General features: G+C 40.4%; 1 protein-coding gene across 1 annotated transcript; it reads left to right on the forward strand.

The window, feature by feature from the left end:
* The first annotated feature begins 490 nt into the window (after positions 1–490).
* Positions 491–5212, forward strand: LOC105475321 (coiled-coil domain containing 71 like). Its single transcript, XM_011730466.2, has one exon. It carries the CDS (start codon positions 1040–1042, stop codon positions 1745–1747), a length of 708 nt encoding a protein of 235 aa, XP_011728768.2. The 5' UTR covers positions 491–1039; the 3' UTR covers positions 1748–5212.
* The last annotated feature ends 9271 nt before the right edge of the window (positions 5213–14483 follow it).

The following is a 14483-nucleotide window of genomic DNA, read 5'->3' on the forward strand; positions in this document are numbered from 1 at the left end:
TTTCTAAATGATAGGGATGGCGCTGACATTTTAAAACTAAATGAAAAACGAATTGGCATTCATAAAGAACTGCGTATTTAAAACAGTATTTTCTTTACACAGAATGGCTTTATTGTAATAGATCTTTGATCAACTTGAGCAAAGAGTATTTAGTTTTATAGGGTATGAGATGCTTTGCTTTCTGGATAAGCAGGGTCTCTCTTAAATATGAAGATGTCTCCAGTGTTTCCAGAGGGAAACTCCAATCTCTCAGCTGCCAGCCATGCTGACATTACCTGAATGATTCTGGATTACTACTGGCTTCTTGAGATGGGCTGGGGTCAAGACAGGGAAGAGTTTTGAATGAAGATGCCAGAAGAGGCCTTTGAGAGGGTGGATGGGAATTGTGAAAGGCCCATTTCCCCTAGACTTAAACCCAAATTCCCTAGCTGTGATATCAGGAACATCCTTTGGGGAAATCTCCCTTTGTTATTCACACTGGTAGAGCTCCCAGCTCAATCCACAACTGCACACCCCCTCACTCTAAGAGTCACTCTTCCCATGGTGGAGCCAACATCCACCCTCTTACTCTAGACGTGGCAGCCCTCCTAGATCCAACCCAACCGTTGACTTACGTTCAAAGGCCATCACCCACCCCAGCACCATCTTCCAGGAACTGGCCTCTCCCCCATCAGTCCCCGCCCCTCTTCTGAGAGCACCCAATGGGTGGAGTCGGGGCTGCGGTGGGAGGGGCCTGAGGCGGGCACATTTAAAGAAAGGCAGCCGGCGAAAAGAGGCAAGAGAGGAGAAGAAAGAGAAACCAGGGGGGCGAGGCGCCGTCCAATGACAAAGCCCAGGGGTGGGCGCCGGCCGCCATCTTGTACCGGGCGGCAGGATATTCGCCCGCGTCCTCCGCCCTCGGAGGGGGAGGGGCGGCGGCGGAGGCGAGAAAAGTAGCGAGAGACGCCAGCAGCGGCCGCCGCCGCGGAGCCGACGCGGACTGGGACGGCGGCGGCAGTAGTGGGACCCGGCGAGCGCGAGCGGCCCCGAGCGGCCTTCGATGCGGCGCAGCATGAAGAGGCGGCGGCGCCGGCCCCCGGTCGCCCCGGCCGCGGCTGCCCGGGGCGGCGACTTCAGGGCAGAAGACGGGGCCGGGTTGGAGGCGCGGGAGGAAAAGGTGGTGTACTCGCGGTCGCAACTGTCGCTGGCTGACAGCACCAAGGCGCTGGGCGACGCCTTCAAGCTCTTCATGCCCCGCAGCACGGAGTTCATGAGCTCGGACGCGGAGCTCTGGAGCTTCCTCTGCAGCCTCAAGCACCAGTTCTCCCCGCACATCCTGCGCAGCAAGGACGTCTACGGCTACTCCTCCTGCCGGGCCCTGGTGCCCGATCCCCCGGGTCCCCCCACAGCCCGCGGCCAGGCGCGCCGGCCGGCTCCGCGCGCCGCGGCCAGGAGGAGGCGCCGCGGAGCCCGGGCGGCAGCTGCCCGCAGGAGGAAGCCCCGGTCACCACCACCGCCGCCGCCGCCCCCCGAGGAGAGCTGCCCGGCCAAGCCCGTGGTCCCCGGGCCCTGCTTCGGGGGCCGCACCCTGGAGGAGATCTGGAGGGCGGCCACCCCGACGCTGACCACCTTCCCCACCATCCGCGTCGGCAGCGACGTGTGGGGCGAGCGCAGCCTGGCGGCGGCGCGGCGTAGGGCACGCCAGGTCTTGCGAGTGAACCTGGAACCCATGGTGAGGCTCCGCCGCTTCCCGGTGCCCCGGGCGTGAAGCGCGGCCTCCAGGGCGCCTCCTGCCGGCCCCGACCGTGGGACAGAGCTTCCGCCCGGAGGAATGAACAAGTGTCAGTCGAGTGTTTACAGATCCGGCCAGGACCCCGGCCCCCAGTGCACTTTACGCGCGAAGAAGTCACCGGATGGTTGTCCCTGTCCCGGGTCGCGGCGCCGTCGTCTTGGACGCCGGGGCAGGTGTGCCCTCTGCTGCCTCCCGCACCCGGCCTGCGGAGGGAGGGGACAGCTGGATCCGCAGGGGAGGTCCCTTTCTTCCTGACCCCAGATTGAGACGTCTCCAGGACCTTAGGGGCAGATCCGTTTTCTCCCTGTTGGACTCTACCTCACTGGTCTGGAAGTCCTCCGAAGACATTATTTTTCCAAAGGAATTTGGTTTCGTGCTTGTGTAATAAAGCCAGAATTTACTTTGCTCTTTATCTCCCCCTTTTTCTGTTTCACTGCCACCCCTCTTTCCGGACAGAAGTTCGAACATGTGGTGTTGCACTAGTTTGTGCTCAGGGTATTCTGAAGCCCACTCGTTTCCTAATTTTTACTGGATTCCAAAGCTTTGATCGAGGATATTTTTTAAGAGGTTCAGGCTTGTGACTGTTAGTAGTGCGAGGATTTGTATGGGCTCAGTGATTACAAACAAAGACATGCAAAATACGACTGTTTAAACATTTTCAAGGTGTTTTTAAAGGTTTTATATTGAAACTTAATGTTTATATTTACTGAGCTCCTAAAAATGGTAGAATACACATGAAAACTTTTGTTTAGGAAAAGTTAACTTGTTAAATTCTTTTGAATTGAATAAAAAAATGCATTGAAACCATATGGCGTGTGATTAAAAAATGAATAAATTGTGAAGAACTGGTTTTGGTTACAGGAGTCACTGGAATCCGACTAGAGATGATTTGGCCCCCTGTCCTGGTCTAACATACAAATCCAGGAATATCATGCATTAAAGTATTTTAAAATACATTATCCTTGTAAAATACAAGGATTTTACAATACTTGTATTTTACAAGGATAATGTATTTTAAAATACGAGTTGCATAGGAGAGATGCATGTGTGTAAACATTATGACTAAAATGATAAACAGAATACCCATTAGAATTCTTAGAGCTATTAACGATCAAGAGGGGTGGAGGCATTTCTTGGTATCAAATAACTGGTTGAGGTTACTTTGGGCGAAATCTATTTCCTTTTTGTTTTTGTTGTTGGATAACAAGAAATGTCTAGATTAATACTCACCAGTCTTACAAACATAATGAAAATTAGTTGACTTTTAGTTGACTTTTTTGTCCCAACTTTTTTTTAACCTTCTTGCCACTCATTATATGTTTGCAGTTCTAGGTCTTTGACAGCTGAAGACCGCAGGAATCAAACAGGCGAGCCACACAGAATACTGACCCTTCTTTATGCTTTTATAGTGTTTATACCATATGGCCCAGTGTGAAATTCTTGATTATCCAAGTGCCTTTGGTCATTTGTGGCAGGAAAACTTAATAGTTTTTTAGCCAGCAGTGCCACAGCCAGCTTTTACTGCAATACCTAAAGGGTCAAGGAGTGTTTTTGTACCACTATTATTTCAAATTTAAGTATTCTGCCATGAAACGATCCATACTGGGCTGGAACTTGACATGTGAAATGTTTAATACTAAAACTTATCTCTGCTTGGCAGCTTCTTAGGAAAATAATGAGAGTTGCAATTTTGACTCTTGTGTTCCTAGAATTCAAATGGCATAGCTTTCTGAAATGAGTATTTCAAGTTTAGTAGTCCATATAGGAGTGTTGTGACTTTAATTTCAGTGTTCTTGTTTTCTTAAAAAATTATATATATATATATATATATACACACACACATATATAACTTGATGCCAGTTTTCTAGTAAGCCTCAGTCTTTTATTCACTACTCAATGATAATGCATTGTACAAACACTGTCACATGAGTAAATAAAAATGAATAATTCCTTAGAAGATGGAGAGTGTTAAATTATATTTGTGATAGGAAGCTTAGACTATTCTTTTGGTTATTAGCTTCCATTGCCAATTGTATTTCAGATGCATAGGGTTTTCTTCCTAAAAATACATTGTTAACTTTTATAGCTAACTAGCACCTGGGAAAAATGTATTTGTACAACTTCACTATTGTATATAGTTTTATAATAATTAAAAATAAACCCAATGGCCATATTAGAATGCAATTTCGACATATAGCTTATCTAGATAGTTTTCCAGAGGATTTTGAAATTTGGCTTAACTGGGAGGATAACTGCTCAGCACACAAGTGAAACATAACCAATGACACCATTCATTTATTTTAACGGAGATTCTTGACATTTTTCTCTCCTATGCCTTGTTACTTTAGCATACTTGAACTCACATAAATGCTTCTTTGGATTACTTGGGCTATCTGATTCCATTTTGGATCTGATTATCCATCTTGAATTCAATAATGGTATTCATTTGGGCTATTAAAAAATTATGCCATTTCTAGTCTGTGAAATAAGATGTAAAAAATCTTTATTTTTGCCCTTTCCTTTGGTTAAAACCTATGTTACAACTTTTAAAATGTGAAGCAACATCTAATGTAGTTGACTGGTATACTAATAGGAAAGTGAAAGTATTTCATGGGTACTTGGTCGCAGAATGTGAAAAGAAACTTGGCATAGTGGCCTTTATGATGAGGCATCCACTTACTGTCCTCTAAAGTGAAGTCTGTAGCTTAGCTTGTGTATAGTTTTTGAAAGAAATCTCATGATCTTCGTTCATTCTCTTGCCTTCTCTTTTATCTTATATGGCACAAGTAGAGGGGGAAGCCAGGAGGAAATTCATCACCTTGCTATGCTTTTATTTGATTTTTAATTCCCGAGTGCCTAAATGTGGTGACTGGCACCTCACATAACTTTTTGAGATTCCTGATGTCATTTTTATCCTTCCTGTCAACCAGCAATGTATTTTTATGTTACTAAAACCAGTAATGTCGTAATTGTTGAGGGCAAGCTTCATTGTTGATAGTGCAAAGTGTCGTTGTTGTGATGTGTATTTATTTTATTCAAGTTTGAATATTGACAAGTGTAACTTAAGCTGGTGACTGACACCTATTGATCTGCTGTGTGCAAATGATAGTACTATTTTTTAGAAAACTCTTCAGTAAATTTTAAAAATATTTGAATACAAAATATCTGAGCAATTTTGAACTCAAAAGTTTTTCATTGTTTTAAGGATTGCGACAGGACTCTAATGGTTTTTAATGGACGCATATGCCTAATATTTACTTTATTGGTGTGTTTAAAATATTTTTTGATAGACTATTATGTCTTAAGTGCTTTAGAAAACAATTGTTTGTAATGGACTCAAAGTGTTTCCCTGGACAGTTTGATGTACTTATGGTTGAGATTTATAATCTGCTTGTACTTTGCTTTTTAACTTATTAAATTGTAAATAAATTTTAGAGAATACATAGTGTCTAGTTTTTCTAATGATTTGAACATTTTTGAAATAGCATTTTGTATTTGCATGTGACTCAGAAAACATCTTAATTTACATTTTGATAAATTTTGACTTTCTTGTGAACTTCAAACTCCCAGAAATCTTGAGATTTGTTTTTTGTGCTATCTCAGGACTCTGTGTTCCATCAATTCTTTAATTATCTAGCTAATTTCTAGGATGGTGCTACAAGCCCAAGTTATTAACCAGTTTGCCAGCAATAAAATATCGTACAAAAAAATGCATCAAAATTCAGAATTCTCTAAATTCTGACCAGAGGTCCCCCTGTGATGATCACAAAAGGTCTAGAGCTCTTGCTCTTTCATAGCATGAAAGGAAGTAAGAGTGCTCCGTTTTAGTACCAGTGGTATGGGCTGTTCCACAGAATAAGGGCAGGGCTAGAATTTTCATTAGAGTCTAGAAGGCAGAAGTGAAGTATTAGTGAACAGCACAGCAAGGGCCGGATTCATAGATAGTACTGTGTGGGCTACATTTGTCATTTTACCTGAGTTCCTATTAGTTGGAGGCAGCGTAGTGTAATAGTTGTGGAGTCACAGTGCATGGGGTGGAATTATTATGCATACCTTTGTGACCTGCAAGTGTTGAGATGGTAGGTAAGTTACTTAAAATCTTCGTGCTTGAGCTTCCTCAACTATCAAATGTGATTAGTGAAAGAAAGTATCAGGACATTATAAGGCTTAATAACCACCCCTTTCAAAGGGTAGTAATGCTAGACACATAGGAAGTACTAAATAAATGCTATTAATTAGAGGTATGCACAGTGAGAATAGGTATATATACTGAGAGTGGTCCATTGTGAATTTAGCTCTCCAGGTTTCTCAGCATCCCAAGAATATTGTGTGGTCTGGGAAAGCTGTAAGATAAATTAAGAGAAGAGAATTTGTGCATGAATAAAATTGAAGATGTAAGGAAATTACATACTTTTTTAGCTTGCTGACTATGCAGTAGGAGATTAGATTAAGTTGATTTATTACAATTTTCATTGTTGGAGTTTTTTTAAATTCAGGTCTTCTTTTATGATATCTCTAAAAGACATTTGAATGTGCTGTTATGTGTTTTAAACTATATGAGAATTTATAACAGTAATAGATTTAAAGCTATTGATCCAAGAGAACTTACAAAAGTTTTGGACTACATATTTGCTTAGAGTAAGCTCAGTAAGTGTTGCTTATAAACTATGTTAATTTATGTGCATAGAACCAACCTAGAATCAGTTTGTATAAAGTTTACAATTCAGGTGTTAATGGAAACAAAGTGAATACAATAGCTGTGCTTGAAACACCAGAAAATTATTACTGAAAGGAAAAATATTCTTGTATTTGAAGCATTGACACACTCATTTTTGGATGTCAGATATAAAGCCTGTAATTTAGATCTAACTTCTCATAGCACAAAAAATAATGGAACATCCTCTAAATTGGTGAACAAGCCAAAGTTGCAGTTATCTGAAGTTGACACAAAATAATTTCCTGGAAAATTATAGATGAAAGTCATACAAGAACAAGAAGCTAAAAATTGAGCCTAACTGCAGATTTCACAAAATTAATGACTTCTCACTGTCATCACTCTCTTGTGTCTTGGTAAATGTCATTCTAAACCATGATCTGTAACATAATAGACATACCTAACGCCCAATTGGAAGGTAATAATCATAATAACACCAAACATTATGTTTAGCTCAGAAAATTTGAATAAGTAGTCTACTGGACTCAAAACTGGACTTATTTAGCTTCTGAAAATATTCAGAGAAAAGTTAAATTGAGATTCTTCCAAGTAGTAAAATTAACTGTAAAATGTGTACATATTTCTCTTTTTAAGGATTTTTTTAAGTACATATTCTTTAAAGAGTACAGAAAAAAAAAAGACTGTGACTTAGGGTTCTAAATCTTACAAAGTAAAGGAATTATTGAAGCAAAAACATGTATAAAAAGTACATATAAATGTACAGTTTGATGAATTTTAATAAATTCAATAGGCTCATGGAACTAGCACTCAGATTAAAAAAATACAGTTTTGAGTACCCCTGAAGTCCTCCCTAACACCCCATCAATCATTACCTACTCACCTTGTTGCCCAAGGTAACCATTGTTTTGATTTCTTACAGCACATTTTTTGCTTATTTTTGATCTTTACATAAATGGAATTATTGTTCATATGTCTAGCTTCTTTCACTTGAAATTATGTTTGTGAAATTCATTTATATTGTTTTATGTACTATAATTGTAGAACATTTATTCTCATTGATGTATAGAATTCCACTGTGTGAATATTCCACAATATATTTATTCAAGTCTTGGTGGGCATTTGGGTAGATTCCAGTTTGGAACAATTATAAATAAAGCTTTGATGAATATTCTAAAATATGTCTTTTGGTGAACATATGCATGTATTTTTTTTGGAGTATATATCTAGGAATGAATTTGCTGAGACACTGGGTCACAGCAAATGATCATCTTTGGTAGATAATGCCAAACAGTTTTCCAAAGTGGATACATGGACTCTTGTAAAACTGGCCTTCAAATAGTTGGCTTTTTATTATTATTCCTTTCTTCTTCAAAGCCAAAGAAGTTTTGTTCCTTCTGCTCTTAAAATGAAATGAAAAGACATTTTCCCCGTATGTTTTCCTCTATTTTACAGCGGAGCTTTTAAAAAAAAAGTCTTTTATGTATTAGTTGTTTCCTTCTCCATCCTTTATACAAAATCAGCTCTGAGATTGGTAATAACATTAACTATGTTAACCCAAACCCGGCAAACTTAAATTGTCATAAAACCAAGCATGTGAGACTTGGGTTCATAGTGTTCCTCTTCTAGTGCTTGGACAGGATTCCATTGAAATGGTCTATAACATAATGGAGACTCTGTCTCTGGAAAGAACGGTCTGATTTGACCTTATATGTTGTTTATTCTAGAAAGCTAAACATTGAGAGGTCTAGGAGTTGGATGGCAGAGAGGGAGGGTTTGAAGACGTGCAGAATATTCAGGTTTGCTTGAAGTCAGCTGAGAAGAGGAGACTTCTATCTTGGGAGGTGCTGGCTCAGCAGGGCTCAACTCTCAATTGTTATGAAATGAATGAAAAATGTGCTCATGAGAGCCCACTTGAAGGATGCCTCTAGAACTCTAAAAGGAAGTTCTCCCTTTTCCTTATTAAGTAAAGCATCTTGGAGGATATTTATTCTACCCTTACATGCCCACAGTACTTCACACTGGGTATTTATGTTGTTATTGTTATACTTTCTTATGTATTTCTCTCCTCTTCCCTCCTAGATTGTGAATTCCTCATTGGCAGGACTCGTCTTTCTCGTCTCTGTATCATTACAACAACATTGCTGGTCATGTGCATAGTGCTCAGTGGTGTTGAATGAATAAATTGTGTTTATGGGGTTCGGACAAACCTGGAACACTGGCTCCCAAATCTTACAGAAGAACTAGTTGTGTTGCTTCAGTTTTATGTGTAATAGAAGCAGTCTGTAAATGGAGTTATAATTTTTTAGAGCTACCTATCAAATACACTTTTGATGAATTCCTAGCATTTTGTGACCAAATGAGTTGGCTGTAGACTCTGATGTCTCTTATTGTACCTGCAACCCAATACCATTTATCATCACTACCTCAGAATCTCTCAGCAAGAGGTAGTGTGGTGCAGTGGTTAAGAGGCTGGCCTCAGGGGACAGGCTGCCTGGTTTAAAACTCCTTCCTCCCTTTCTTGCTGGCAGCAGATCTTTTAGCAAGCTACTTAACCTCTCTGTTCCTCAGTTTACTCAGCTGTAAAAACAGGCACAATATAGCACCTACCTCATAGAGCTCTTATGAGAATTCAATGAGGTAACACATGTAAAACACTTTAGAATAGTGCCTGGAACATCGTTTGCCTCAAGTCAATAAATGTTAGCTTTTATTAGTAGTAATGTAAAAGACTTTATAAAGCCTCAGTTTGCTTACTTGAAATTTTTGTATTGGCATGTGTTAGAAGCCAAGAACAAAGGCTGCAGTCCATAAAATGTCTATTAGAGCCAAACTTATATGGGAGATTGAGGTCCAATTCACTAAAAGTGGTATGTGTGAAAGGATGCTGTAGGTGTTGTGAGGAGTGCAGTGATGTACAAGACTCAGCACAAGCTGATAGCAAAATAATCAGGAAAACATGGCATGATAGAAGAAACAAATTAACATTGATTTAATTCTTACTGTGCACCTGGTACTATCCCAGGCTCTTTATGCTTGTTTTTTTTTTTTTTTTTTTTTTTTTTTTTTTTTTTTTTTTTTAAGTAAACCTCAACGATCCTATGAGATAGATAGGATTCATTCATATTTAGTAGATGAATAAACTGAAGCTTAGATAGGTTAAGAAATGTGCCAAATATCACACATCTAAGTGGCAGAGCTGGGATTTAAAACCACATCTGTCTCATCTCATTTTCTCTACTAATCTTTATAAACACTTTTAGAGGAAGTGAAATAAATTAATCAGCCCCTGGAGGAACCTCCTATAGGATTGTGAAATCCCAAGATGTAGAAAATCAATTTAGGAACCTTGTTTTGTTCACCTTCGCATTTCTCATGGTGTACAGCATAGGTGTTCATTCAATGTCGGGGAAATGAATGTGAATGAATGAACAAAAGCACAAATTCCTTTGCTCCTGTGATTAGATTGTTTAGTTTGGTGGAGGATCTCATGGCAATCTGTATGGTATAAAGTCATTCTGTATGTCTCCTCTTATAATTGCCACAAGCAGGTAAAAGAGAAGATTATTTAATATAACATTCGTCTCAAATTACTTGTAAAGTCTATAAAAAGTAGACTTCACAAATCTAAACATGGGGAGTCATAGAGAGCTTTAAGCCCTCCTTCCCACAGTTGCCATCCTGGAGCCTCTGTATTGGAATTCTACAGCTCCCATTGCAGACACTTCTTCCAATTTATTGTGATATCTACTCTGTGGACCACTATGAGACAAGGTGGACAAGGTTCCGAGTCCATTCTGATTCTCTTTTCCCTCCTAAACACCTTCATAAAGTTCTAATTCCCAGGTTTTACTTAGATAAACTACAGCATGAACAAACAAACAAACAAAAAACCCAGGATAATGGACATACAGCCAAAAAATACTCAAATAAAAACAAGGTATATGTGAGTAAATGGGGTGGTGACACAAGAAGAGGGGGACTCCAAGAGTCTTTAAATGCAAGTTCACATTCTAACAGACGTGGAAAATTGACCTTTACATTCCTTTGTACCAGAACTTGTTGCCCTCATCACATGGTATCCACTTACACACATTTCACAGCTGTAGGATGGATCGACTGCCCTGTGCAATCGTGAGAAAAAATTACCACTAATAGAACTTTCCCTGTAATGTTTATCTGATGGCTGGTTTGGCTAAAAGCATGTGTTTTTCCTTATAATTCCATAGAACAGGTAGATTTACATCAGTCACACTTTGCTTGCTTTCTTCTTCTCAGTTCATTTATCCACCTATGGTTTTATTGAGAAATTCAACAAAATTTTATTGAAGGCTTCTGTTATGGAATAGATTCTATAGCCCCCAAATTTACATGTTATAGCCCTAACCACCAATGTGATGGCATTTGGAGACAGGGCCTTTGGGAAGTAATTAGGTTTGGATGAGGTCATGAAGGTAGGCCCCTCATCATGGGAAAAGTGCCCTTAAAGAAGAGTCACGAGAATTTGCTTGCTGTCTCACTCTCTGCTGTGTAAGAACACAGTGAGAAGGCAGCCATCTGCAAACCAAGAAGAGAGCCCTCATCAGAGCCTGACCATACTGGTGCTCTGATCTCAGACTCCCAGAACTGTGGGAAATAAATGTCTGTTGTTAAGGCCACCCAATGTATGGCATTTTGTTATAACTTCCTGAGAAGGCTAAGACAGCCTGTATGTACAGGATCTGTTCTACAGATAAAACCCCTGCCCCATGGCACTTGCAGGCTGGTAGGTGATTCTTTCTTATGTTCTGTATCCACAGCTACTACACTAGGTGGGTCACTCTGTGACCTTCTGCTGCTTTTTCATTGTCACTGGCAGGTGAATGCCTGCTTCTTTAATTATGTATAGGGTAGAATCCAATGCTCTGGGGATACAGATGGCTATAGTGAAAGGACTTCTGGACATGTATATTATCTTGGTGTAACAAACATTTTTGTTGAAAATCTAGTTTGCTGTCAAGTTGAATATTTAAAACAAAGCAAAATAAGCCAGAAGGGGTTCGTCAAAATTGTATATCCTAAGGGTTTGATAAACATTCAATGGCTTTTTGCTGAAGTATTTGGTCAAGAGACAAATTAGTTTGGGGTAACGATGCAAACCTGGGGAACAAATGCAGATTGGGCTACGGAGCCTCTGAGTGTGGAGCTTGACGGTTGGCTGAGGGCTCCATAGTGTGTTCTCAAGAGCATGGCAGGAGGAGCTGCTGCCAGGGGGTACCTGCTGCATCCACTGCACCTGAAATATCTCTCTCACTCACTGACTCCCTGATGCTGGAGGGGCCTTTATTCCAATTAAGGTGTAGCCTTTCTAGACCATGAGATGTGTGGCTCAGTACAACCTCCAGAAACAACCCAGCCCACCTCACTCCTTTCACTGCTATGGTCCAGAGAGCCAAAGGGTTTGCCCAGGGTTGCTCAGCTAGTGAGTGGGATAGCTGGAAAGAGAATCTACATCATCTGGTCCTCTGTCCAGTGTTTCTTCTGCTGATTCATTTGGCTGGGAAGGCTTAGCTTTTCTTAGACTTTTGTTTTTAGAGTGTTTTGCTGTGGGAGTCAAACATGAGATAGGCTTCTCAGGTAATTGGAACTGAGGACCGCAGGGGAACAAGAGGCCTGGAGACCTGGAAGGAGAGAGGACACAAGGAGAGAGAAATGCTAGGAATGGAGAGTGGACCGATGGACACACTGCCTCCTTCAATTTTGCTTTGGGATGGTTGCCCCTTCCCCCGCCTTCTCTCCTTCTCCTTCTCCTTCTCCTTCTCCTTCTTCTTCTTCTTCTTCCTTCTTTCTTCTTCTTCTTCTTCTTCCTTCTTTCTTCTTCTTCCTCTTCTTCTTCCTCCTCCTCCTCCTCTTTCTCTTCCTCTTCCTCTTCCCCTCCTCCTCCTTCTCCCTCTTCCTCTTCCTCTTCTTCTTCCTCCTCCTCTTACTCTTTTTTTTTCTTCTTCTTTTTCTCTTCTGATGGAATTTTGCTCTTGTTGCCCAGGCTCAAATGCAATGGTGTGATCTTGGCTCATTCCAACCTCTGCCTCCTGAGTTCAAGTGATTCTCCTGCCTTAGCCTCCCAAGTAGCTGGGATTACAGGCATGCATGCACCATCACACCAGGCTAATTATGTATTTTTAGTAGAGAAGGGGTTTCACCTTGTTGGTCAGACTGGTCTCAAACTCCTGACCTCAAATGATCCACCTGCCTCAGCCTCCCAAAGTGCTGGGATTACAGGTGTGAGCCACCGCACCTGGCCTGGGATGACCTTCTTAAGAATGTCTGAGCTGAATGGTCCTCAGTCCATGGCATTCCAGCCCTGAGAGGAAAGACTTGGCTTTGTCTAAAACCCAACAGTTGGCTGGGGGAGATTTGTTGCCTCGGCATTGCTTGGGTAGGTTCCTTGGTAGTGTATCTACCAATAGTCTGTGGGAAACTCTATGAGTGTGTGTGTGAGTGTGTGTGTGTATGTGTGTGTGTGTGATAGAGAGGGAAAGAGAGAGAGAGGAAGATCACAGTGGAGGGATCTCTTATTTATTCTGATTGTCTATTCAAAATGTGGCATTTTCCTTTTAAAAAAAAGTCCTAAAAATAACAGATAATAAAATTAGATGTAGACATTGATGTGCTAGTAGTGTACATTGTTAAAAAATCTGAAATATGTTTCTTTGATTTTAGAAGTTGGCTTTGGTCTCTCTGGAAGATGTAATGGAATATTAAGGATGGTTGGGAATAGAACTTTCATTGGTGTGATTCTAATTCACTTAACAGACTGAGCATTCTGGTGGGAGAAACCTGACATGTACAGTCAAATGTGTTACCTCAGCCAAGGTAGAACAGAGAGAGAGGTAGAGGGGGGTGAGCCTGAAGAGCCCAAGGCATGGAACCTGAGTTCGAAGTCTGTATGGCTGCTAACCTGCTGTGAGGGTTTGGGCAAATCAGGGTTCCTTCTATTCTGAAGTTTCATGATGTGGTTAAAGTTCTACATGAAACAATACTATCAAAATTCATGCCTGTATAAATAATTCAGAAAAGAGGGTTTCAGATGGAGCTATTCAGACAAACATTATTTATCTTTAAAGTCGGCAATGCAAGATGATGATCAGAACTCCAGGATCACATGACCCAGGTTCAGAAATTTTATTTACTCACCATGAAGACATTTTGAAACTGAATTCAACTTTGTCAACAGTTAGTTATTGTTCTATTTTGGTACTTTATAGTTAAAATGTTAGGTAAGCAATGTGTTTATCTTAGCTGCAGCAGAGCTAATGTGTGAATAGGGACATTGTTAGAAACTCAATAAGGTTGTTTTTTTCTATTATAAGGAAGGGTCACCTATTAGCATAAATTGTGCCTTGAATATGGCATCAGCACATGAAAAAATATTGTGAGCTTAGGATTTTATTGTGAAATACGGGACTTGTAACACTGAAATATTCCTATGAAAATTCTAACAATCTTACTTGTTGTGGGCACTAATGGTTAAAAGGGTTAAAAGAAGGGAGACATCTTAGTTGAAATAAATGGTTGCTCTTGAAAGTACAAGTATAAATAGGATTTTGATGAATTATTTTGCTAATTGTTCTTCATTATACAAAACAATATATCATAAATGACCTCTCTTCTAAGTGGAAAATGTTATTCAAAAACTGATTGTAGAGGATCTCTGGAAATTTCACAGAAGACTGTCTTTTCTGTAGATTTATTCATTTTCTTACAAACCCAGAGTAATTTGAATAAACGTCTATTTGTGTTATTGCTTTATGTTCTTTAAAAAAGATATATTTAAGATTTTTATTATAGACCCACTCTTCTGATAATAGGTATGTAAGCTTGTCTGGGAAGAAAATTGACAGTAAATTTTCAAAACCTTAAACTAGCACTCATACCCTTGGCTCATGTCTAGAATTTGTTCCAGTGCAATAATGAAACGAAAGACTGAATTGCTACACAAAGATGTTGATGTGAGAATACATGTTTAAAAAATTGGAACTAAACAATGTTCAACAATAGAAC

Source organism: Macaca nemestrina, chromosome 4 (genome assembly GCF_043159975.1).
Source record: "Macaca nemestrina isolate mMacNem1 chromosome 4, mMacNem.hap1, whole genome shotgun sequence".
Taxonomy (NCBI): Eukaryota; Metazoa; Chordata; class Mammalia; order Primates; family Cercopithecidae; genus Macaca; species Macaca nemestrina.